Below are 23,619 nucleotides of genomic sequence, written 5' to 3' on the forward strand. Positions count from 1 at the left end.
TCTCAGGTCCGCTCCTCCCATCTTCATTCCATGACATCTTCTTCTGGTCTTCACACCACGGCTCCGGCGCAGGCAACATCAGGTAACATCGGCGGCTTATCTACAGCATTACAGAATGCTGTAGATAAGCTCCTGATGGCGGTGAGCTTACCTCACCATCGATTTTGGGGGTGACAGGTTCCCTTTAATATTCACCCTATAGAGCACCACCTTCCACCTGGAGTGCCGACCATCACCTTTCTAAAGGTGCTACCATGGCTTGCAGTGTTTCCAGACTTGTTTCCCATTGAGCACATAGAGGACATCATTGGCCTGTAATTACACGTTGCCAGCAGGGGCTCTTGATTTCTGTGCCCGAGTGAATACAGAGTCTTCCTCAGACAGCCATTAATAAACTGATAGCAGCAAAGGTGTGTAAGCATGGGGATTTCTGTACATGGCGCTCACCCTTAACACTGAATAAATTAAGATGTTTTGAAAACGTTTCCTTATTTCCCCATCATTTGCATATCATTAACATGTCTATTGATCTTGTGATTTTCAGAATTCCACGACTTCTCGTTTTCGGTGTTGCAGTCTCGTCGTTGAGGAGTGTGCGTAGAGTGATGGCCCTCTATATCACCTTGTTATCTTCAGACCCATTACAGCAGGGGTGTCAAACTGCATTCCTCGAGGGCCGCAAACAGGTCATGTTTTCAGGATTTCCTTGTACTGCACAGGTGATAATTTAATCACCTACACAAATAATGAGTTGGTGATTAAATTATCACCTGTGCAGTACAAGGAAATCCTGAAAACATGACCTGTTTGCAGCCCTCCAGGAATGCAGTTTGACACCCCTGCATTACAGCATTGGGCTCTTTCAGGAAAGCGTTATGCCTTCGTGTTTATCACAGATCCGACCGACTCTCTTCACGCCATATTCATCGCAAATAAATATTCAGTAGACTGCCCAATATTTGCCTTCAAAGTACAATAAACTTTGATAGGATCCCTGACACCTGATCTCTGTTACAGACTTTCTGACATTTATCTGCAAAACATTTTAGGCTTCGTGGAATAAAACAAACAAAAAAACCTCTAAATTGACTGAAAGGCTTATTCACATTATCCCTATCCATCAGGTCTAACTTCATAATCTTTGGGGAATTCATCAACTAGGACCATCAGTAATCACGAGAATTGGGGCTCTTGACCTTTGGAAACCAGGCTCTGCAGAACCTGTCCTGTGTTCGTTGTTCTGCCGGAGAAAGCTGAAGTGGAGCGCAACTCTATTTCTGGCCATCCCATAGACGTTTCATGGAGTGGAGATGGAGCATTTGCTCTTCTGCTTCTGATCCATTCATGAATTTGCAGTAAAGAGATGGAAAAGGTGTAGTTTATTTTAACTAATAAAAACCGCTGAAGAACTGCAGAATATCTACTCCAACAGATGGAATCCCAGAACCCCATCGGGGATTTAAGGAAAACATCAGATGCAACCAAAACACGTGAGCAGGATGGTTTAATCCTCCAGACGGACGTTACACTCTGACGCCCACTGCGGTGCGTTTTAGTTTCACCTGCATATATGGTTCTCAGGTTTTAGAACCTGGTTCTAAGGGTTTGAGAACCCATTATCAAGATCTCTTGTGGTCCCAGTGGATGGACCATGGAGGTTTGTAGGTGATCAATTAGGAAATAATTTACAGTTTTGGGATAACCCTTTAAAGCTGAGCTTTCAGTTCAGTATTTGTATCTTGTCAGTATATCGATGGATCTCTTGAAAGGGCCCAACTAACAGACAAAGCTGATGGAGCATCCAGTGGAAGTATTATGTGGACATTTATAGGTTTTTATATTGCTGATCTTAGTTGTAGAAACCAAAAAAAAAAGAAATAATCCAGAAGACAGGGGAAAAGAAGTGACTGAAGCTTCAAATTTCATAATTTCTCGCTCATCCATTTGCTTATTGTTCTTGGTTATGCGGCCTGTAAATGGGACACAATATGCAAACTGTCCAGATTGAAAGATCGCATTCACAATCGTTCATGCTCATACAGGTGGCAGCGGCCTGTATTGAGCCTTTGCAATCTACTATATAATTGTTCGAGGGTCACTTCCGTCTGTCTGTCTGTTCCTCTGTCACGGTTATTCAGTCGCTGATTGGTCTCGGCAGCTGCCTGTCATGGCTGCCGCGACCAATCAGCGACGGGCACAGTCCGATTAGTCCCTCCCCATCTCTCCTGCACTCACTGCCCGGCGCCCGCTCCATAATCCCCTCCACTCACCGCTCACACTGGGTTAATGGCAGCGGTAACGGCCCGCGGTGTAGCGCACTCCGTTACCGCTGCTATTAACCTTGTGTGTCCCCAACTATTTATTATTGATGCTGCCTATGCAGCATCAATAGTAAAAATGTCATGTTAAAAATAATTAAAAAAAATCAAAAAACCTGCTATACTCACCATCCGCCGCCTTTCCCGCTCCTCGCCACGCTCCCGGGACCGCTCCATTGCAAGCGGCAGCTTCCGGTCCCAAGGCTGCTGTGCGACAAGGACCTGCCGTGACGTCACGGTCATGTGACCGCGACGTCATCATAGGTCCTGCTCACACCAGCCCTTGGAGCGGAAGTTGCCGCTTGCACGGGAGCGGTCCCGGGAGCGTGGCGAGGAGCGGGAAAGGCGGCGGATGGTAAATATAGCAGGACTTCAACGGGCCTTCGGAAGGTGAGTATATGTTTATTTTTTTTTTTAAGTCTCTATACTACGTGGCTCTGTGCTGGGCAATATACTATGTGGCTGGGCAATATACTACGTGTCTGGGCAATATACTACGTGGCTCTGTGCTGTATACTACGTGACTGGGCAATATAGTACGTGGCTGGGCAATATACTCCGTCGCTGGGCAATATACTACGTGGCTGGGCAATATACTATGTGGCTGGGCAATATACTATGTGGCTGGGCAATATACTACGTGGCTGGGCAATATACTCCGTCGCTGGGCAATATACTACGTGGCTGGGCAATATACTATGTGGCTGGACAATATACTCCGTCGCTGGGCAATATACTACGTGACTGGGCAATGTACCGTGCAATATACCGTGCTAGGTGGCTCTGCTATATACTACGTGGCTGGGCAATATACTACGTGGACATGCATATTCTAGAATACCCGATGCGTATTCTAGAATACCATCTAGTTGTAATATAAATGTGCTGTTAGACTGGAATTACTTTAATTTGTTCTTAGAAGCATTATTTTATGCTGTGATGAAACGAATCCACAAAATGTGTTTATACAATTCTATGCCGCCTTTGTCAAAATTGTCTGTTTATTTCAGAAGCATACTATTATTTTGTTTCCGAGCATTAAAAAAGACTGTTGGTGTTGCCCATAGGTATCCGCCATGGCACAGCTCTTATTTCCGATCATAAGAGCGTATAGAAAAAAAAAAATTGTCCAATTATCATCCAGAAAGGAAAAAAAAAAAACGATTATCATCTGTCTGACATCCATTTTTATATATCAACAGTTATTAAAATTTACAAGAGCAAATACAGCTTTCTGTGTTTATATAATTGAATTGTATCTGTAAAAATGTAGTGCCAAACAATTAATACTTATGGGAACAGAAACTTTTTTTTTTAATGTGCGCTCTTAGGCTTCTTTCATACTTGCGTCGGTACGCGGCCGTCGCTAAGCGTCGGCGCGACATACCGACGAACGTTGTGAAAATTCGGCACGACGTGGGCAGCGGATGCAGTTTTTCAACGCATCCGCTGCCCATTGTAAAGTCCGGGGAGGAGGGGGAGGAGTTCCGGCCGCGCATGCGCAGTAGGAAATGCAGGATCCGACGTACGAAAAAACGTTCCCTTGAACGTTTTTTCGTGACGATGGTGCTCCAAAACACGACGCATCCAGTGCACGATGGACGCGACGTATGGCCATACGTCGCGATCCGTCGGCAATACAAGTCTATGGGAAAAAAATGCATCCTCCGGGCACATTTGCAGGAGGTAGTTTTTTCCCAAAACGACAAAATTGCAACGGAGGCCAAACAACACAGGTGTGAAAGTCATTATAGATATTTATTTTTGATATTCTTCATATGTGATTTATGTGTGTAATGTGTACTACAATTGTTTTACCAAGTGTGAAAGTAGCACGACTCAAGTGTGGAAGTAGCCTTATTAGAGTGGAGTCTGATCCAGAATAGGATCAAAGTGCTTGCATTTATTTGTTAATGCAGACAATTGGACTCTGAAGAAAAAAAACAAGCATAAGCGATCCACTGAACAGCCCAATTGGAAAATATTGGTCCGATGACGGTCTGTTTTTATTTCACGGACCGCAAAAGAACCAAAAAATACAGTGGTATAAACATAGCCCTAGTGAGGTCCAGGTTACAGAGAATGTGCACTATAAACTATGTCCTTCCATATTTTTCTTTTTTGTGTGGCCAGATCTCTTTAGAGGATCTCTTCTGTGGTCCCAGCGCCGTTCCAGCGGTGTCAGCACTGTCTCTCCTGGGAACTGTGTGACATTGTCACGCTATCCCTGTGGACAGTTAATGCTGACTTCACTCTCCCTATCTTCAGACAAATCGCATGCATCCAGAGGAAATGAGAGCAGCATCTCGACTTCCTCTGGATGTATGTGATACGTCCAAAGGAGGGGAGAGTGAAGTCAGCGCTTTCTGGCCTCAGGGATTGCTTGACATAAGTGTCACGCAATCCCTGGGAGAGCCATTGCCAACTGTGCTAGAATGGCGCAGGCATCGGAGGGAAGTATGAGTAGTGTTAATTTCCTCGGGGTATGTATTTGGATTGAGAAAGGATTGTCAGAGTAGTGGAATGGAGTGCAGTTACCTGTTTACGTAGGATGGATATCATTGTCAACCTGTTGATGTCATGGAGTGGTGGTGGTTTAGGGGCTTGCTCCATGTCTGTGCAAGATATTTACCAATCTGTAGGAATAAAAAGCTCTGATCAAAATATAAGAAGAATTGGACCCACGCGGAGTTTAGCACTACGTGTTATTAGACAATGTGCGCTCATGGAGAGACCTACTGTACATGATGAAAACCAGTCAGAATGTAGATATGGTTGTGTTTGGTAACTTTAGAGCCACACTTTCTCTTATTTTACTGCGTTTTATATGACGGAACTTTAAAAATGGACAAGTCACCAGCGTTTCTCCGTAGGTCGGCCTTGGGCTTCTGGTCTGCAATGTCAGTCATTTCTCAGTGGAAGTCATTCAGTGAAAGGTTCACACATTGTTTGACTTGTTTTGTTTCTTGCAGGAAACATGGCTTAGTGGACCATAGGGGTTTTCCGAACACTTAATATAATTAATCTAATTATTTGTCAAAGAAACCCCTGTAACTTGATCTGTGCATATTTTTATTGCATTGACTTCTATGGACAGCAATACTGTGACCATCTATAATATATCCTTTTATTTGACCATTGCGGTATTTTTTTTCTTCCAGGTTCCCATGGCAAGGGCCAGCATTCTGTGGCTTATTGGAGAGTATTGCGAGCGAGTGCCGAAAATAGCTCCTGATGTACTGAGGAAGACTGCAAAAAGCTTCACTAACGAGGATGACCTTGTCAAGTTGCAGATATTAAACCTTGCAGCAAAGCTGTACTTAACTAATTCTAAGCAGGTAAGCCTATGGCAGTGGTAAGAGGACACGAGTAGTTCTCGTGCCAGGCTGAGCGCCATCACTGTTCTTAATATAGGAATGAAGGAATTACATTGTGTATCTGGGAAGGTTTGTCGCTCAGTAGTGACGGAAATGGTGACAACATCCATATAAGCTGCTAATTGTCATCTTCATGATCACTCACATTTCAGCTGAAAAACCTCTTATTACTCAAAACCAGTGATGGACGCCCTTCACCAGCCAAGGCTATGGAAATATAGGAGAAAACAGATGTGGTCAGTGCCTACTTACCGCCATTGTCATAAAGACATTGGCCCAGATTTTTTGCATCTTTTGGCTTTGAAAGTCGCAAAAATTGTGCCAGACTTGCCGACTCAAGAATACGCTAGAGGCAACTGGAATGGAGTGAAGTTGCTCCAAAGCTTGCAACTTTTTTTTTTTTTTTTTTAAAGTCGCAATAGGTGAATCTGGGTGAATAGGGTCGCAGTAGGTGAATCCGGGTAAAACATCTCGACTTCGCCCCTAAAGCGGAAAACAAACAAAAAAACAGAACAGGTGAACACATGTAAAATAGGCGGAAATGCAATAATGGAAACCGCTGGCACGACGTGACACCCAATTACACACGGGATAATCCAGCGCATCAATGAAATCTGAGCATATGCTCAGATTATGGGGTGTGAAAACCTATAAAGCGACACTGACCTTTTTATGTGCAAATAGTTTTATTCGGTCATCGGATGTTGAACAGCGGCACAAAGTGAACGAGCAAAGTGTATATACAAGAATGAAGATCATTGATAATGGGTGCAGCCACATATCATCCAATGTATCCCTAAACTGAAATAACGGGAGATTTCTGCGCTAAATGCCAACATTTCTGTAGCAGATTTGCGTTAAAATTCTTTCTTACATTCCTTACAGCATCTTTATTATGTGTTTTAGACACTCTGGTTCAGGTGACAGTGGGGTGCTGCTGTTTAGGAAAAGGGCGAGGATTTATGGGAAAGGGGCGTGACGCTGTGCGCTAAAATGCTGTCACGACTTTTGGCACTTAATAAGCCAGCTAACAGGCAGAGGAACATTAGACTAAATAGTCTAAACATGCCCAAAGTTATAATTTAGCCTGTGAGAAATAAGTCTCTGAATTATAAAAAAAAAAAAATCTCCCCCCAATGAGTGTCCACTTAGTGTCCTTAACATACATAGAAGTACTTTGCCAGTAGTCAAAAAAGACCAATGCGATTCCCTTGTAAACATGGCTCATCACACAGGACTGGTATATGTGGCACTAATAAAGAGAGTAACGATCAAATGGCACCCCTAAGGGCCCACCGCACCCCTAAGGGCCCACCGCACCCCTAAGGGCCCACCGCACCAACGTGTTCTGCAGAATAATGCTTGATAACCACCGGTGACACATTATTATAAAGCACCGGTAGAAGAACTTACACATAGTTTAGGGTCACTCCTGATACAAGTAATTATACCGGTAGTCAAAAAAAAGACCAATGCATTTCACTACTGAGTCACCTCTGGGTGACGAGGCATTCGTCTGCAAAACATACATTGGGTGCAATTATGTGTGGCTTTTAATTGTTACTCTTTATAATGAAACCTATCCCCCTTATGTCCTGACCTATGTTTACAAGGGAATTGCATTACCCTTGTTACTTGTTGTAGGTGTTTTATTGGAAACTGACCTATCATTTTAATCGAGTTTTTTTTTTTTAAACAAAAAACAAAAGTAATTTTACACTTTTCACACTGATCTCTTGGATTTTATTTAGACTAAAGGTACCTTTACACTAAACGATATCGCTAGCGATCCGTGACGTTGCAGCGTCCTGGCTAGCGATATCGTTCAGTTTGACACGCAGCAGCGATCAGGCCCCTGCTGTGATGTCGTTGGTCGGGGCTAGAAGGCCAGAACTTTCTTTGGTCGCTGGCACTCCCGCTGACATCGCTGAATCGGCGTGTGTGACACCGATTCAGCAATGTCTTCGCTGGTAACCAGGGTAAACATCGGGTTACTAAGCGCAGGGCGGCGCTTAGTAACCCGATGTTTACCCTGGTTACCATCCTAAAAGTAAAAAAACAAACGCTTCATACTTGCCTTCCGCTGTCTGTCCTCCGGCGCTCTGCTTTCCTGCACTCACTGTGAGCACAGCGGCCAGAAAGCAGAGCGGTGACGTCACCGCTCTGCTTTCCGGCCGCTGTGCTCACAGCCAGTACAGAGAAGCAGAGCGCCGGGGACAGACAGCCGAAGGTAAGTATGTAGTGTTTGTTTTTTTTACTATTAGGATGGTAACCAGGGTAAACATCGGGTTACTAAGCGCGGCCCTGCGCTTAGTAACCCGATGTTTACCCTGGTTACCGGCATCGTTGGTCGCTGGAGAGCTGACTGTGTGACAGCTCTCCAGCGACCAAACAGCGACGCTGCAGCGATCCGGATCGTTGTCTGTATCGCTGCAGCGTCGTTTAGTGTGAAGGTACCTTAACTTCAGTCCTTAGATGCTGCAATATAAAAGATGGGGTCAGGTCCTGATTATTGTGACTAAGTATGTGTGGATTTCCTGGAATAATAAGTTTGTCCCTTAAAGGGCATCTGTCGGTAGGATCCATCCTCCGATGCAGTCTACATGGGCACAGGTCATAGGAAGGGGTGTAGGCTTTCTTAAAAGTTTAGATACTGGACTTTATGTTTGGGTTGGTTGTGTGCAAGCTGATGAGGTTTTCCCAAATCTTCTTTACCCGCTGCAGAGAATTTCGGCACGTAAATGGACACGCTGTGCAGATTTATTAATCTGCTGTTTCTTCTTTCTGCAGATTCGCATTGTGCATTTCAGCAACTTCAATGTAGCGAAATGCGTCACTGCGGATTGTACGTCACTATCCTCCCAGGGGGGATTCCTGACCTATGTGTGTAGCTTTATAGGAGGTCACAGGTAATCTGATTTCCCTCTGGCTGACCCCCTAAATTACCCGATTTGTAGCTGCTTGGTAAATGAAACAGGAATATATTGGGGGAATTTCTGATAGAAATATTCTCTAAAAAAAAAAAAAAAAATCACAGAAAATGTGAGATAAGATCCAGCACACCCTTATGTAGCTGGGGAGCGGGTGGGCAGCAATGAGAAGCCCTTAATGCTGCCGAGCTGTGGAGGGTTTCCAGGCTGAGACCTCTCCTATACTGCCGTGATTACAAGTAATTCCTAAACCGGCTGAAGGCATTCTTCTTCTCCAGTCGAGTACACCAAGTCTATGAATTTGCTTCATTAGTCTAAATAAGCCCATTTCACACTCTGCCTGTTAGTTGAGGTATTGGTGTCTTTATTTGCGCTGTATACACATAGTTAGCCGCAGAATGCCTTCTGACTATTTTTAACAAACATTTATGCCTCGCAGATGCCTCTAATTTAGAAGATAATGGTAAAATTTGGTTTGCTGTAGGCCATTATAAAAATGATCTGGATGCAGTTTTAATGTAGCATAGTCAATGGCTGAATTAAGAAATGATGGAGAATTCCGCCATAAAACAAGCTGTTACCTTCCATAAATAAATAAATGAGCAGTGTTACCGCCGGCTGTAAGCGCTCTTTTATCTTGGTTTTTAGAAGGCATCAGCAGCTCGCTTTTATGAAAAAGTAACAGCTAAATGCACTGCAAATAATTTTCAGTAATCCAGTTCAGTGATTCATGTGTCTCCTTTAATGGGCCGTAATTCCGAGCAAAGTAAGAGAGTGGAGAGCGAGTGTGCGGACCCTCGTGGTGCCAGGGACACTATCTCTTCATAAAGCTCACCTCGGATGCAGCACTTTGCCAGCCCCCTCACACCCGCTGATGTTTTGATGTCCTGCATATTTTCTCGATTAAGTTTTGAGTGCCATGTTTTTAGTTGTATTTCCACATTCATTATCCTCACGCAGACCCTTCAGAGGGTTTGCCATATATGATTATTTTTTAATGATGCCTTTCTTTCCACTTCAGCAGTTTAATAATCTAGCACATGGCTGCCTCGCCGTAGTTAGCATTCACCTCCCAGCTTAGAACAGGACATGTGCTTTTGGCTTGGATTTTCCATTTGCAGCTTCAGAAATGCGTATTCCCTGCGGGGCGACATTTGTTTGTCTTACGCCTCGTTTTTATTACCTCTTTAAATGTGTTTACTGGCGGTTATCAATAATCATAAATCACTTCTTCTACTTCATCTCTCTCCCTGATTTTTATTTATTTATTTTTTTTTCTTTTTCTCCCGACAGACAAAATTGCTTACTCAGTACATATTAAATCTTGGCAAATATGATCAGAATTACGATATCCGGGACCGTACGCGCTTTGTAAGACAGCTTATTGTTCCAAATGAGAAGAGTGGCGCTCTGTGTAAATACGCCAAGAGAATATTTCTGGCCCAGAAACCGGCTCCTGTGCTAGAATCGCCTTATAAAGGTAAATTTAAATCTGTGTCCCCCGGCCCTAGAGGTAATAATGCTCCCGGTGGGTATTATAGGGGTGCTTGCTGAGCGGGAAACTTCTCACTGACTGTGCATCCAGGGTGGAGCGTGATCAGATTAAGGCCCCCTTCAAGTGACTGAGACTGTCTGTTTTTACTAGCCGTGTAGTTTTCCGTTGGCTGACCGCGTGCACTTGAGTATCGTCTGTGTGCCATCTGTTTGCCGTCGGTGTGACACGTACCAGGATAGAAATGACAGATAGATTTGTAGGTGTTAAGACTATGTACACACGTTGCGGATTAGGCTTAGGAATTTCTGGTGCGGATTCTGCCTCTCCTGGCAGAAAACGCACCTGCGGATTTGTTGCATTTTTTGTGCTGTTCCACAGCGGGTTTTTTTTTTTTGCGTTTTTGCTGCGGTTTTCTTGCGGATTTGCTGCAGTTTTTACCCCTGCGGTTTTCTATAATGGAATGGGTACAAAAACGCTGCAGATTCGCAAAAAAGAAGTGACATGCTACTTCTTTTAAACCGCAGCGTTTCCGCAGCAGATTTTCCGCAAAGTGTGCACAGCATTTTTTTTCTCATTGATTTACATTGTACTGTAAATCAATTGCGGATCTGCAGCGTTTCTGCAGTGCAAAAAATGCTGCGGATCCGCAGAGAGTCCGCAACGTGTGCACATACCCTAAAGATTTGCAAAAAAATAGATATCAGTGAGTTAGATAATAGTGCCGTGTGCGTGGATTACTGTACATATATTAACCTAATGAAAAATATTACATTGTGTAATTTATGGTAACTTGCAAAAGTAAAGCAGACAGCTGTGAGCTGATACTATCAGGCTGGGAAGGTCTCTGGTTATTGGGCCCTTCCCAGCCAAAAAATACCAGCCCGCAGCCACCCCAGAAGAGGAGCATCATATGAGATGCTCCAGTTGTGGCACTTTGCCTTCACTCTTCCCGATACCCTGGTGCGTTGGTAATGAGGCTTGGGGGCTGATATCAGTTGTGAATTGTTCAAAACCACAGCTGTCATTAAGCCCTTGTGCCATCAATGTAGTGGTGTCTATCAGACACCCTCATTACTAATCGAGTAATAAAAAAATAAAAAAAACACACAAAAAAATACTTTATTTAAATAGACCCTTCCTACATTTTTCCTGGTTCACCACTTTAGTAAAAAAAAAAGTTCCTATGCAAATCCAGCATAGTTTGAGTCCTCTGTGCAAAGACTATTGAGCCTCATTCTGCATTCTGTGTAACCCAGCGATTCTGATGAGCGGTAACGTTACTGATGTCACCGCTCTCAGAGCCACCGGAAGTGGTTGCTGGCAAAGCCTATTGAGGATCAGGATGAGGCTTCATAGGCTTCGTATGGAGAATTCAGTGGACTTCACTGGACTGCGTCGGATTCGCTGTACTACATCAGACCAGTGTGAGTGGTTTTGTTTTTAGTGGTTAATCAGGGAAAGTGTCAGTGAGTGTTTGTTTAAATTACAGTATATACTTGAGTATAAGCTGAACCGAGTATAAGCCGAGGCACCTAATTTTGTCAAGGGACACTGGAAAGCTTATTGACTCGAGTATAAGTCGGGTATGCATTGCCCCCTCATCCCTGTCCTGGTATGCGTGCTTTCCCCCCGTCGCTGTCCTGGTAGGCAGGGCTCCCCCTGTCGCTGTCCTGGTATGCGTGGCTCCCCCCGTTTCTGTCCTGGTATGCGTGGCTCCCCCCGTTTCTGTCCTGGTATGCGCGGCTCCCCCCATTGCTGTCCTAATATGCGTGGCTCCCCCGTCTTGTCCTGGTATGCGTGGCTCCCTCATGCTGTCCTGGTATGTATGGCTCCCCCATCCTGGCACGCATGCTTCCTATTAACAAAAAGCAAAATATCCTACTCACCCTCCAGTGTGCCCTCGCAGCATCTCGTTGGTGCCAGCTTCCAGTTGCTTTTCCTGTGCTACATGTGGCCCGCTCATTAAGGTAATGAATATTCTCTCCACGGCTATGGGAGTGGAGATGCGTACATATTAATTACCTTAAGGAGCGGTGCCATGTGATCGCTCAGCACAGGAAGAGCTACTGGAAGCCGGCATCAACGAGATGCTGCGAGGGCACACTGGAGGGTGAGTTGGATGTCTTCTGGAAGTCGGTGACTACGGGTGTCACTGTGCGCGCTATAAGAGAAATTAATATTAATTTCTCTTTAGCGGCGGCACAGGCTTTAGCCATAGCCACCAGGTCCTGCCTCTGTGACCTGCTGCTCCACCGCTCCCCGTCCCCTGCTGGCTTTCTGGGACAATGACTCATGTATAAGCTGAGGGGGCTGAAAAACTTGGCTTATATACAAGTATATACGGTAAGTATTTTTTGTGTATGTTTTATAATAAAAAAAAAAAAAAGGTTCCTCGCATCATGTTCTCATACACTTTATGCAGTATTAGCCCTCTGTGTCTGTACTGCTACATACTTAGGCAGGTAACTGGTTCATGCAGCTTTACATGAACACCTGAGCCTTACACTATAGCTGGTCCGAATAACTAAAGCAATTGTTACCATCCACCTCTCGTGTCTCCCCTTTTCCCCATAGTTTGTAAGCTTGCGAGCAGGGCCCTCACTCCTCCTGGTATCTGTTTTGAACTGTATTTCTGTTATGCTGTAATGTCTATTGTCTGTACAAGTCCCCTCTATAATTTGTAAAGCGCTGCGGAATATGTTGGCGCTATATAAATAAAAATTATTATTATTATTATTATTATTATGTTTTTATTTTTGATTACTGGGTTAGTAATGGGGTGACTGATAGACACCTGACCATTTTCAAAACAACAGGGCTTAATGCCAGCTGTGTTTTTAGTCAAATCACTGCGGACTTCAACCCCGAGCCCCATTACCCCGATTGCCACTGCACCAAAGCAGTCAGGAAGAGCAAAAGCGAAGTGCCAGAATTGGAGCATCCCATGTGATGTGCCACTTCTGGGTCGTCCTAGGGCTGGTATTTTTAGGCTAGAAATGGCTCAATAACCATGTGCCTTCCCATTCTGGTAATATCAACTCTCAGCTGTCTACTTTACCTTTGCTGGTTACCAAAAATGGTGGGGACTCCACTTCGTTTTTTTTTTTTTTCTCCATTTATTTATTTGGTTAATACATGTAAAGTTAACAGCACAAGCAAGTCATTTATTATATAGCTCATGGATATCTGTCTATCTTTGCACATCTTAACACCTAAACATCTGTAATTTCTATTCTGTATTCTCTTTAGGTATGTGTCACACGGACACATGTATAGTGGGGAAAATGAGTATTTTATACACTGCCGGTTTTGCAAGATTTCCCAACTACAAAGAATAGAGCGGTCTGTAATTTTTGTCGTAGGTACACTTCACCTGTGAAAGAATCTAAAAATAAAAACCAGAAAATCACATTGTAGGATGTTTACATAAATTGCATTTTATTGCATGAAATAAGTATTTGATCAACTGCCAACCAGCAATAATTCTCCTCTCATTACCTGTATTAACTGCACCTGTTTGAACTCGTTACCTGTATAGAAGACACCTGTCCACACACTCAATCACACTCCAACCTCTCCACCATGGCCAAGACCAAAGAGCTGTCTAAGTACACCAGGGGCAAGATTGTATATCTGCACAAGGCTGGAGTGGGCTACAGGACAATATGCAGGCAGCTTGGTGAGAAGGCAACAGCTGTTGGCACAATTATTAGAAAATGGAAAAAACACAAGATGACTGTCATTCTTCCTTGGTCTGGGACTTCATGCAAGATCTCGCCTCGTGGGTTAAGGATGATTCTGAGAAAGGTCATGATTCGGCCCAGAACTACAGGTGTTGACCTTGGGTCAATATCCTGGATAGAACTGGGACCACAGTCTCAAACATTACTGTTAGCAACACAGTACGCAGTCATGGTTTTAAAATCCTGCAGGGCACGCAAAAGGTCCCCTGCTCCCGCAAACACATGTCCAGGCCCGTTTGAAGTTTGAGACCATCTGTATGATCCAAAGGAGGCATGGGAGAAGGTCATGTGGTCAGATGAGACCAAAATAGAACTTTTTGTTATCAACTCCACTCGCCGTATTTGGAGGAAGGAGGAGTACAACCCCAAGAATACAGTCTCAACCATGAAGCATGGTGGGGGAAACATCATGCTTTGGGGGTGCTTTTCTGCAAAGAGGACAGGACGACTGCACCATATTGAAGGGAGGATGGATGGGGTCATGTATCACAAAATTTGGCCAACAACCTCCTTCCGTCAGTTATAGCATTGAAGATGGGTCATGGCTGGGTCTTCCAGCATGGCAATGACCAGAAACACACAGCCTCCGTAAGAAAGCATTTCAAGGTCCTGGAGTGGCCTAGCCAGTCTCCAGACCTGAGCCCAATAGAAAATCTTTGGAGGGAGTTTTGCCCAGCGACAGCCCGAAACCTGAAAGCTCTGGAGAAGGTCTGTATGGAGGAGTGGGCCAAAATCTCTGCTGCAGTGTGTGCAAAATTGGTCAAGAACTACAGGAAACATCTGACCTCTGAAATGGTAAACAAAGGCTTCTGTACCAAATATTAAGTTCTGTGATTCTATTGTATCAAACGCTTATTTCATCCAATAAAATGCAAATTAATCATGTACAAACTCATACAATGTGATTTTCTGGGTTTATTTTTAGATTCTGTCTCTCACAGGTAAAGTGTACCTATGATAAAAATTACAGACCTCTCCATTCTTTGTAGGTGGAAAAACTTCCAAAATTATTTTCCCAACTGTATGTCGTCCATGCTGCCTGAAAAAAATGGACATGTCTATTTGTGAAAATACGGACATGTGCGCAGCCCCATAGATTATAGAGGGCCTGTGTGTGTACGTGTCTCCGGTACGAGATAAGATGGACGGCACCTGTACTGGAAACCTGAACGTGTGAAGGGGCCCTAACAAGGCGCAAGCACCAACAACAACAAAAAAAAGCTTCATATCCGAGCTTCGCTTGTGATCCTTTATCCTTGCAAGCCTAAACCAGAACAAAAATGACACTTATTTGTAGATATTGATGGGAAATATATAAAAACTCTTTACTTTTCATGCAATTTCTGTATTGATTAGGACCTTCATGGCGAAAATGTGCTCGGTCTTGAATTCATGTGTATAGCCATCGTTTTTTTACAGCTTGTATTGAAATTCCATAGGGAATTGATGGCAGGACTGATCCCCTGACTTTCAATGGGAGTGTTGCCAGTCATCTGGCATATCTGCTGTTGTGTCTGGTCAGTAACCCTTCCATGCAGACTGTTTAGATCTGACTGTGGACATCAGACTGGTGACATAATGCATCATGTGTGTGCCTGGCTCAGGCATGAAGCTGGCTGGACATGTATGGGACCCCGGCCTCACACCACATCCCATGACTAAGTTACATTGCAATCTAAAGATGTTTACAAACCAGTGACTTTGGGAACTTTATGGAACAAGGTTTGTTGTTGTGTACCTTGTGTCATGATGTGTTTATCCTGCTGGACATTAAAAAATGGTGGCTGTCTGACACTATGACTTTTTTCCACAAATGGCTTACAATCGTTTGAAATAGCAAAAAGAGTAATATTTTAAAAGCCCCCTGCCATTGCTTGCCTGATTGCCAATTAGTAGAGTTGAGAAAAAACATTTGCAGCAGTCTTCTTTTTTTCTTTTTAGTGGCCATGATGGTAGTCCATGACTGAGCCTTTTCCTACCGGCCGGCATCCTAGACAGCTCTTCAGAATAGTAGGCTTTTTGCTGTGTCCTAGCTGCAGCATGACATCTTATATGTCTAGTAATAAGAAGAAGCGGCACCAGGGATGGCAGCAGGCAGGAGGAGGTTTGCAAGGCGCTGGTCCAGCAGCCAAAGACTTCCAAGATGGCCGCTGGACAAGGGTCGTGCAAATGTTTTTGCTCAACTTTACCCAATAGTATCATCTGGTTTATCTGGGTCCCCAGTGGTGTTGACATCTGTACGTTAAACCCGGTGATTGGCAGAAATTGGTTTGGTGAGTATTGCTTCTTGCTGCATTTAAGGCCATTAGTTGCTGGGTTTTGGGAGAAAAATAAATAAATAAAAAAGTAAACTTGGGTCAGATAATTCCTTCAACAGCAGTAATATCAATTTGTGGTTGATAAGGGAAATGTTGGCATAGGCGTGACTGTTAGCAGCTCTGCCATTGAGGAGTAGCTGGCTGAAGAGTATATCCACTGCTCACATCGGTATGAGCTCTGGAGTTGGCGCTCGGTTGAGGGACGTGTCTATGGAGAGGTCTGGAGACCCGGAAGTAAAGCGAGCACGCCACCTTCAGCTATCTTATGTGTACGGCCAATTATGTAATTCAGATGCTACTAGGACAAGATTTGCATTATTGACCAGATCAAGGAGTGGCTATAAACTATTCAGGACGGATAAGTGTTTTGATCATTGCGAATGTTTACTTCTGCTGTGGATTTCTCCGCGACTTCTGATCCAGAATACACGTTTTATTGGTGGATATTGTAGTGGATCTGCCACGAGTTTCTCCTTTTTGCATTACAAATGGTGAAAACCTATAGTAATAATCTACAGAAATAATTATACGCTGATTTTCCCATACCTGAAGTTCACAGAAAAATTAACATAGCAATAGAGCACTTGCACAAAATAACCGAAGGCCTTCAAGTGGTATTCCAATCTTCTACATTTACGGTATATGCACAGGATTTTCCATAAATTTGTAGAAGACGTGGGTCCCGATTAATGGGACCTCTATCTGTCTCAAGAACACTGCTCACTGATTTTAGTGGAAAGGTGGTTGGACTTGCCATACAGATGTGTGAATTTGTAGCACCTCTGGACTGATAAGTGTGTGCCGGACTTATCCTTCCGATGTGAATACACCATCAGAGGTTGGAATACCCCCGTTATGAGCAGTGGGTCCTTATTTACTTGTATAACGGCACGCCGGATGTTCTTAGGAATCCTTTACGGCTTCACAGGTTTATTTTCAAACTATTTTAGCGGTTCGTAAGTTGTTCCATATGCAACAAGATGCTAATTCTGAAACTTTGCCGGTTTTCTGGTGTTTTAGCGATCATGTAGATTTATTGCTAATTTCAGTAGTAATGGTGTTTGGTGTAGCAGAAAAAGAATGATTAAAATTCGGAATGAGCCGGAGGAAAGCCTTGTCTGTGGATTGTTAAACTGCGCTGTCATTCTTAATATTTACCATCCAGTCGTTTTCACACAATCTGCATTCCAGCGCGGCGCCTCTAAACATACTGACTGATTAGGTTTTATATTGACCATTATGAAAGAGATTATTATAATGTATGGATTGCAATAATCGTCCTGACCTTATGGAAGGCTGTCCGCTTCACATCTATCTCTTCATATCCAGGCTAATATCTCAGCTCTGGTCTGCCATCTTCAGAACGGTTGCACTTTGCGCTGCAAGGCTCATAGGTTTCACTGTAATCAACTATTTGCTACTTCTGTATTTCATTCAATAGATCGCGATCATTTTCAGCTCGGCACGCTGTCTCACACGCTGAATGCTAAGGCATCCGGGTACTTGGAGCTGTCCGACTGGCCAGAGGTGGCGCCTGATCCGTCTGCCCGCAATGTGGAAGTCATTGAGCCGGTATGTCTCCACAGTTTCTTGTCAAATATTTTATTTTCCACTTTTATGTGCCGTATATTATTTATATGGGTGTCATGGCTTAGTTGACATAATTTAGTCATACAAAAAATATTGTCGGTTCAGCTCCTCACTTATATATTAAGGATAAGTATTCCAGGAGACTACTAGAGTAGACTGTCTGTGGGCTGGGTGTGGTGCACGAAGTTTGCGATGGTCGGGCCTCCAGGTCCAATAGTTCTCTATGGTCCAAAAGGGATGTTCTCCAGCATTAAATGGGTAAAACTTAACCTTTAATCATACAGGGAAAAAAAATAGTCAAAATGTGCACGTATTATATCCTTTTATCGGAAGTCATGTGGCAAGGCTCGTTAAACGGTCGATATTGTCTTTTAGGATTGCTTCTTCCAATAGGTGGCACTAGAGCTCTAGTCCTCTCCCTCTCTAAAGAGGCAATTTGCCTATTTAATTTCCCAGAGAAGCATGCAAGGCCTATAAGTCTCCTCATTCTGACATGCCACGCCCGGCTTGTCGCTCTCCACTAGGAGAAACATTACCCCTTAGATGTAGATCTTGGTGATGCATGGTTGGTATGGCGCTCCCTGGTGTGCAGAGGATCCTCGTGCTCATTAGTTGCTCTCTTCAACTGGATCCTCTTGTATAAGACTAAGGAGTGATCCCTGCTATTATACAGGCCAACCAATATTACCCAGCTCCATAGATGCTTCTCACCAATACTGGTCTCATTAGGTGGACCTTCTGAAATGCCATGACAAGAACAACCTGAAGTGTAATCATCAACCTAAAAAGTAATAATCCAATTGTCCGTCATGGCACAACCCATTTGCTTGTGTTTAGTGTGAGATTAGCAGATCTTCTCGTTACCAGATTATAGGTCTTTTCTATCTTCTGTATCTCCAGGCCTCCACCCTTCATGCCCATGTCCGTTTACAATCAGTATAGGAGTTTTTCGTGACTTATAACGTCTGTACATTAACCCTTTGATATAACGTTCTGATAGTTCCATTATCCAGAAATATATTCTGTAAATCTTATTAATCTTTACACAATTGGCTCTCCGTATAAATATGGCTTGTCTGAAGATCGCCCACATGAACAATTACATTCTGCCACCTTTTTGCCCTCTGCACCTTTGGCAAAATAACTTGCAAACTTTCTAAATTGTTCTTCTATTGACAAGTAATTTCTTTAGCTATAATTGTCACATGAAATTAACACAGTCCCTTTATTATAACAGTGTGAAATAGAAGGTTGGGGTTTGTGACTCCCGCTGTCTGTGTCCCAATCTTTCTTTTTACATGTCCATTTACTGCAAAAGTTTACATGACAAAAGAATAACAAAATTATGACTTTTTCAATGTGACTATGAAAACAAAAATGTTTAGTCCTTTATGGCCAATATGGGGTCATATTACATTTTGTTTTGATGACTTTATTTCTTGCTGCCACAGGCTACAACATGGACAACTTCTGTGGGAAAGCCGAAGAAAGAGAAGGCCAAATCAGATAAGTTTTACTCCTCTGAAGAAGATGAAGAAGAGGATAACGAGTCTGCATCCTCCAGCGGTAAATGTGATATTACATACGAACCCTCCCAGTATAATGTTTTCACTCCTTGAAGACGACCATGACCATACCATCTAGTTTCACCTGACAACAGCTGAAAATGTCTACCGTGACTGATCATTAGCCTACCGTCAGCCATTGCGAAAGACTGTTTGCATATAATTTTTAGACGATAGATAGCCAAAATAGCCAAAATCAGCCATTTTACCCCTCCTTTATTCCATGTCTATGGCCATATTTAGAGGTAACATTTCAGCTGTCATAGCCCCCCACCTCCATGTCTCTACTGCACCCTATTTCTACTTAATAACAGGCTCTTTTTTATGCCTTAGCCATTGCTTTATAATTGGGAATTCCAAGTTTTAATATGCGCTCACGGTGTGCAGATCTATGAGGACTTGTCCGGCGGTGCGTTGATTCCCCTAGATCGAATATGTCAAACTCTGTCCCGCGACACTGCGCGGGTCTGCCGTGCGGCATAACACTTTCACCCAGCATTGCAGTTTCAATTATATCGGTATCCTATACTGTATGGAGCACTATGTGGAGCCATTATACTGTATGAAGCACTATGTGGGGCCCATTATGCTGTATGGAGCACTATGTGGAGCCATTATACTGTATGGAGCACTGTGTGGAGCCATTATACTGTATGGAGCACTATGTGGAGCCATTATACTGTATGGAGCACTGTGTGGATCCATTATACTGTATTGAGCACTGTGTGGGGCCGTTATCCTGTATGGAGCACTATGTGGGGCCCATTATGCTGTATGGAGCACTATGTGGGGCCCATTATGCTGTATGGAGCACTATGTGGAGCCATTATCCTGTATGGAGCACTATGTGGGGCCATTATCCTGTATGGAGCATTATGTGGGGCCCATTAAGCTGTATGGAGCACTATGTGGGGCCCATTATACTGTATGGAGCACTGTGTGGAGCCATTATCCTGTATGGAGCACTATGTGGGGCCATTATCCTGTATGGAGCATTATGTGGGGCCCATTAAGCTGTATGGAGCACTATGTGGGGCCCATTATACTGTATGGAGCACTGTGTGGGGCTGTTATCCTGTATGGAGCACTATGTGGGGCCCATTATGCTGTATGGAGCACTATGTGGGGCCCATTATGCTGTATGGAGCACTATGTGGAGCCATTATCCTGTATGGAGCACTATGTGGGGCCATTATCCTGTATGGAGCACTATGTGGGGCCATTATCCTGTATGGAGCATTATGTGGGGCCCATTAAGCTGTATGGAGCACTATGTGGGGCCCATTATACTGTATGGAGCACTGTGTGGAGCCATTATCCTGTATGGAGCACTATGTGGGGCCATTATCCTGTATGGAGCATTATGTGGGGCCCATTAAGCTGTATGGAGCACTATGTGGGGCCCATTATACTGTATGGAGCACTGTGTGGGGCTGTTATCCTGTATGGAGCACTATGTGGGGCCCATTATGCTGTATGGAGCACTATGTGGGGCCCATTATGCTGTATGGAGCACTATGTGGAGCCATTATCCTGTATGGAGCACTATGTGGGGCCATTATCCTGTATGGAGCACTATGTGGGGCCCATTATGCTGTATGGAGCACTATGTGGGGCCCATTATGCTGTATGGAGCACTATGTGGGGCCCATTATGCTGTATGGAGCACTATGTGGGGCCCATTATGCTGTATGGAGCACTATGTGGGGCCCATTATGCTGTATGGAGCACTATCTGGGGCTCATTATGCTGTATGGAGCATTATGTGGGGCTCATTATGCTGTATGGAGCATTATGTGGGGCCCATTAAACTGTATGTAGCACTAAGTGGGGCCCTTTATACTGTAGTGAGCACTATGTGGGGCCCATTGTACTGTGTGGGGCATTGTGTTTCACCCATTATACTGTATGGAGCACTATGTGACATCCTTGTGAACTTTTTACAAATTTCGTGCACGAGTGCAATGTTCTGCCTCCCTGGGAATGTGCAGCACATCTGGTTGTACGCTGCCCGACTTCATTAGCGCTCTGTACATGCTGTGGCGGGAGACCAAACTTGCATGTGCAGGATTTTACAAGTGCGGACTGCGACATTGTTCTATTAAATAATGTCAACCATGCCCTGGGGGCGTACTTCCACAGATTTCTATAGTGTGAACATGGATTGAATTATAGGAGGAATCTATGACCAGGTTTTTGCTTACCAATCTGAGACCCCTAGAATGTAAAGGCAGAGACCCGCATTCCTGCAGCTTGTCCCTTACTGGGATGCTTGATGCAGTTTTTATAAAATCTCTGCGTTCTGTTCTGCAGATATAGCGGTTCTCTAAATCCTGAGCCATGTATAGCCCCGCCCACCCCACTGATTGCCAGCTTTCTGTGTACACTGCATAGGCAGAAAGCTGCTAATCGTCAGTAGTGTCGGCGGGGATATAGTCATCTATTGAATATGAAGGAGTACATGGCAGCAGGTTTACTAATCTGATAATCTTGTTCTACTAAAACAGTGATTTTATCAAAATTACAGCAAGTAGCCCAAAAATGTACATATTGCTGTCAATCAGGGTCTGTGTCTAGATTATGCTTCTCTTAGATTGAGTGTTAAAACCTGGTGCCAGATTCCCTTTTAGGGTGTATACTACAAATATAAAAAACTGACCAGTACCGCCAAATAGAATAAGATAAGTGTAAACAGGCGCCAACCATCACGACTATTCACTACAAGCAAGATGATGCAGCAGCGCTCTGAAACGCTGTAATATGCAAACACTGAATATATGAAATTGTAGCTGCATTACCGCTGTAGGACATGTTAAAAAAGGAGGTGGAAAGAGCAGATTTATTAATACTATCGAATTCTTAGTGCAAACTTAGACTGATCAGTTTTGTGCCAGTCTGTCCGCGCTGTTTGATAAATCTGACTAATTCCAAGACTGTCTAGTCTGAGTTTAGCCCACGTATTAGTTGGCTGATATTATAACACACGTTTGCACCAGAATTTTGGCGCACAGGGTTGCTTGTTGAACTTTTCCGGTAAGCCACACCCCTTTTTACTGAGGTCACGCCTTCTTGTCAGACAAGGCGCAGAAAGTGTCTAAAGCACTAAATAAATATGGTGCAGGTCATGAAAGACGATGATTGGTGCAAATCCCAGCACAAGCTCCATAAACCTGCCCCATTGTATTTTGTGTCTTAGTGTAGTTTTGGGCACCGTTCATGTGATTGATCCTGGTCAGTTGTGTGCCAAGTTCTTACATGAGATAATTGTTCTCCAGATGAAGGATCTGGCAGCGAGGAGGATAGTGATGACCAGGAAGAGAGCAGCAGTGAGGACAATGAGGGGAGCTCTTCCAGCGAAGACGACGAGTCAAGCCGTGAAAGCTACAAAGAGAAGGATAGGTAAGACTGCTTGGCCCTGGGGACTGTGAATGCGGCGTATACGGTACAGTGCTAGCTCCCTGACCCCCTCTCGTCTCCTATACAGTCCTAGCAGCTTTATTTGGAGGGGGTGTAAAGCTCGAACGCTTTGTGCTAGTGGCCCCTGTACAATGGACATATCATGTGTTACATAGCAGAGCTGTATGCGGGGTGTGGGACGGGTGTGAAGTCTTGTGCACACTGTAGCGGTCACATCACTGGCCTATAGAAAAGACTCGACTCTTTCACCGTACCTGGGAGCTCATGTGTGCCCCTAAAATCTGCATATATTTTTTTTTAACTTGCATTGCAAAACATCCTAGTACGGTGGGTCCCCTTACCCCCAATATTTAAATGGGTACATAAAGTATATAAGAAAATGTTGTAAAATTTGTCTGCTTTGTTCATGTCTTAAGGCGAATCTGTCACCTGGCCATTGGCGCCTAAGAGCAGCATAATGTAGAGATAGAAACCCTAATTCCATCGATGTGTCACTACTGGGCTGCTGGCTGTAGTTTTGATAAGATCACTTTTATCCGCAGGAGATTATCATTAGATAATGCTGTCGGGTAGGTAAGCATATTCATGAGCTCTGTATAACCCTGTCTCCACCACTGATTGGCAGCTTTCTGCCTATGCACAGTGTGGGCGGAGTTACACACAGCTCCGCATTTAGAGAATTGGTAGATCTGCAGCAGATAAATTAGGGAGGGAATCTATCAAAACTGTAGCAGCAGCTTAGTAAGTGACACATTGATGGAATCCGGGTCTCTCAAATGGGGCAGGAAAACCCTGGTGACAGATTCCTTTAAGAAAACGGTGTTTGGGGCTTCCATACCATCTGGTGGTCTGTTTTCTTATATATT

At 43.9% G+C, this 23,619-nt stretch overlaps 1 protein-coding gene across 2 annotated transcripts in view; it reads left to right on the forward strand.

The window, feature by feature from the left end:
* The window catches only part of AP3B1 (adaptor related protein complex 3 subunit beta 1), a 354,978-nt gene that overhangs the window by 178,307 nt on the left and 153,052 nt on the right, over positions 1 to 23,619 (forward strand). For both annotated transcript variants that reach the window (XM_069749950.1, XM_069749942.1), the window contains exons 15-19: positions 5,480 to 5,656; positions 9,919 to 10,105; positions 17,623 to 17,753; positions 19,223 to 19,337; positions 22,612 to 22,735. In XM_069749950.1, the coding sequence (XP_069606051.1) occupies positions 5,480 to 5,656; positions 9,919 to 10,105; positions 17,623 to 17,753; positions 19,223 to 19,337; positions 22,612 to 22,735 (734 nt within the window). The remainder of the gene's footprint in view (positions 1 to 5,479; positions 5,657 to 9,918; positions 10,106 to 17,622; positions 17,754 to 19,222; positions 19,338 to 22,611; positions 22,736 to 23,619) is intronic.

Source organism: Ranitomeya imitator, chromosome 1 (assembly GCF_032444005.1).
Source record: "Ranitomeya imitator isolate aRanImi1 chromosome 1, aRanImi1.pri, whole genome shotgun sequence".
NCBI classification, from domain to species: domain Eukaryota; kingdom Metazoa; phylum Chordata; class Amphibia; order Anura; family Dendrobatidae; genus Ranitomeya; species Ranitomeya imitator.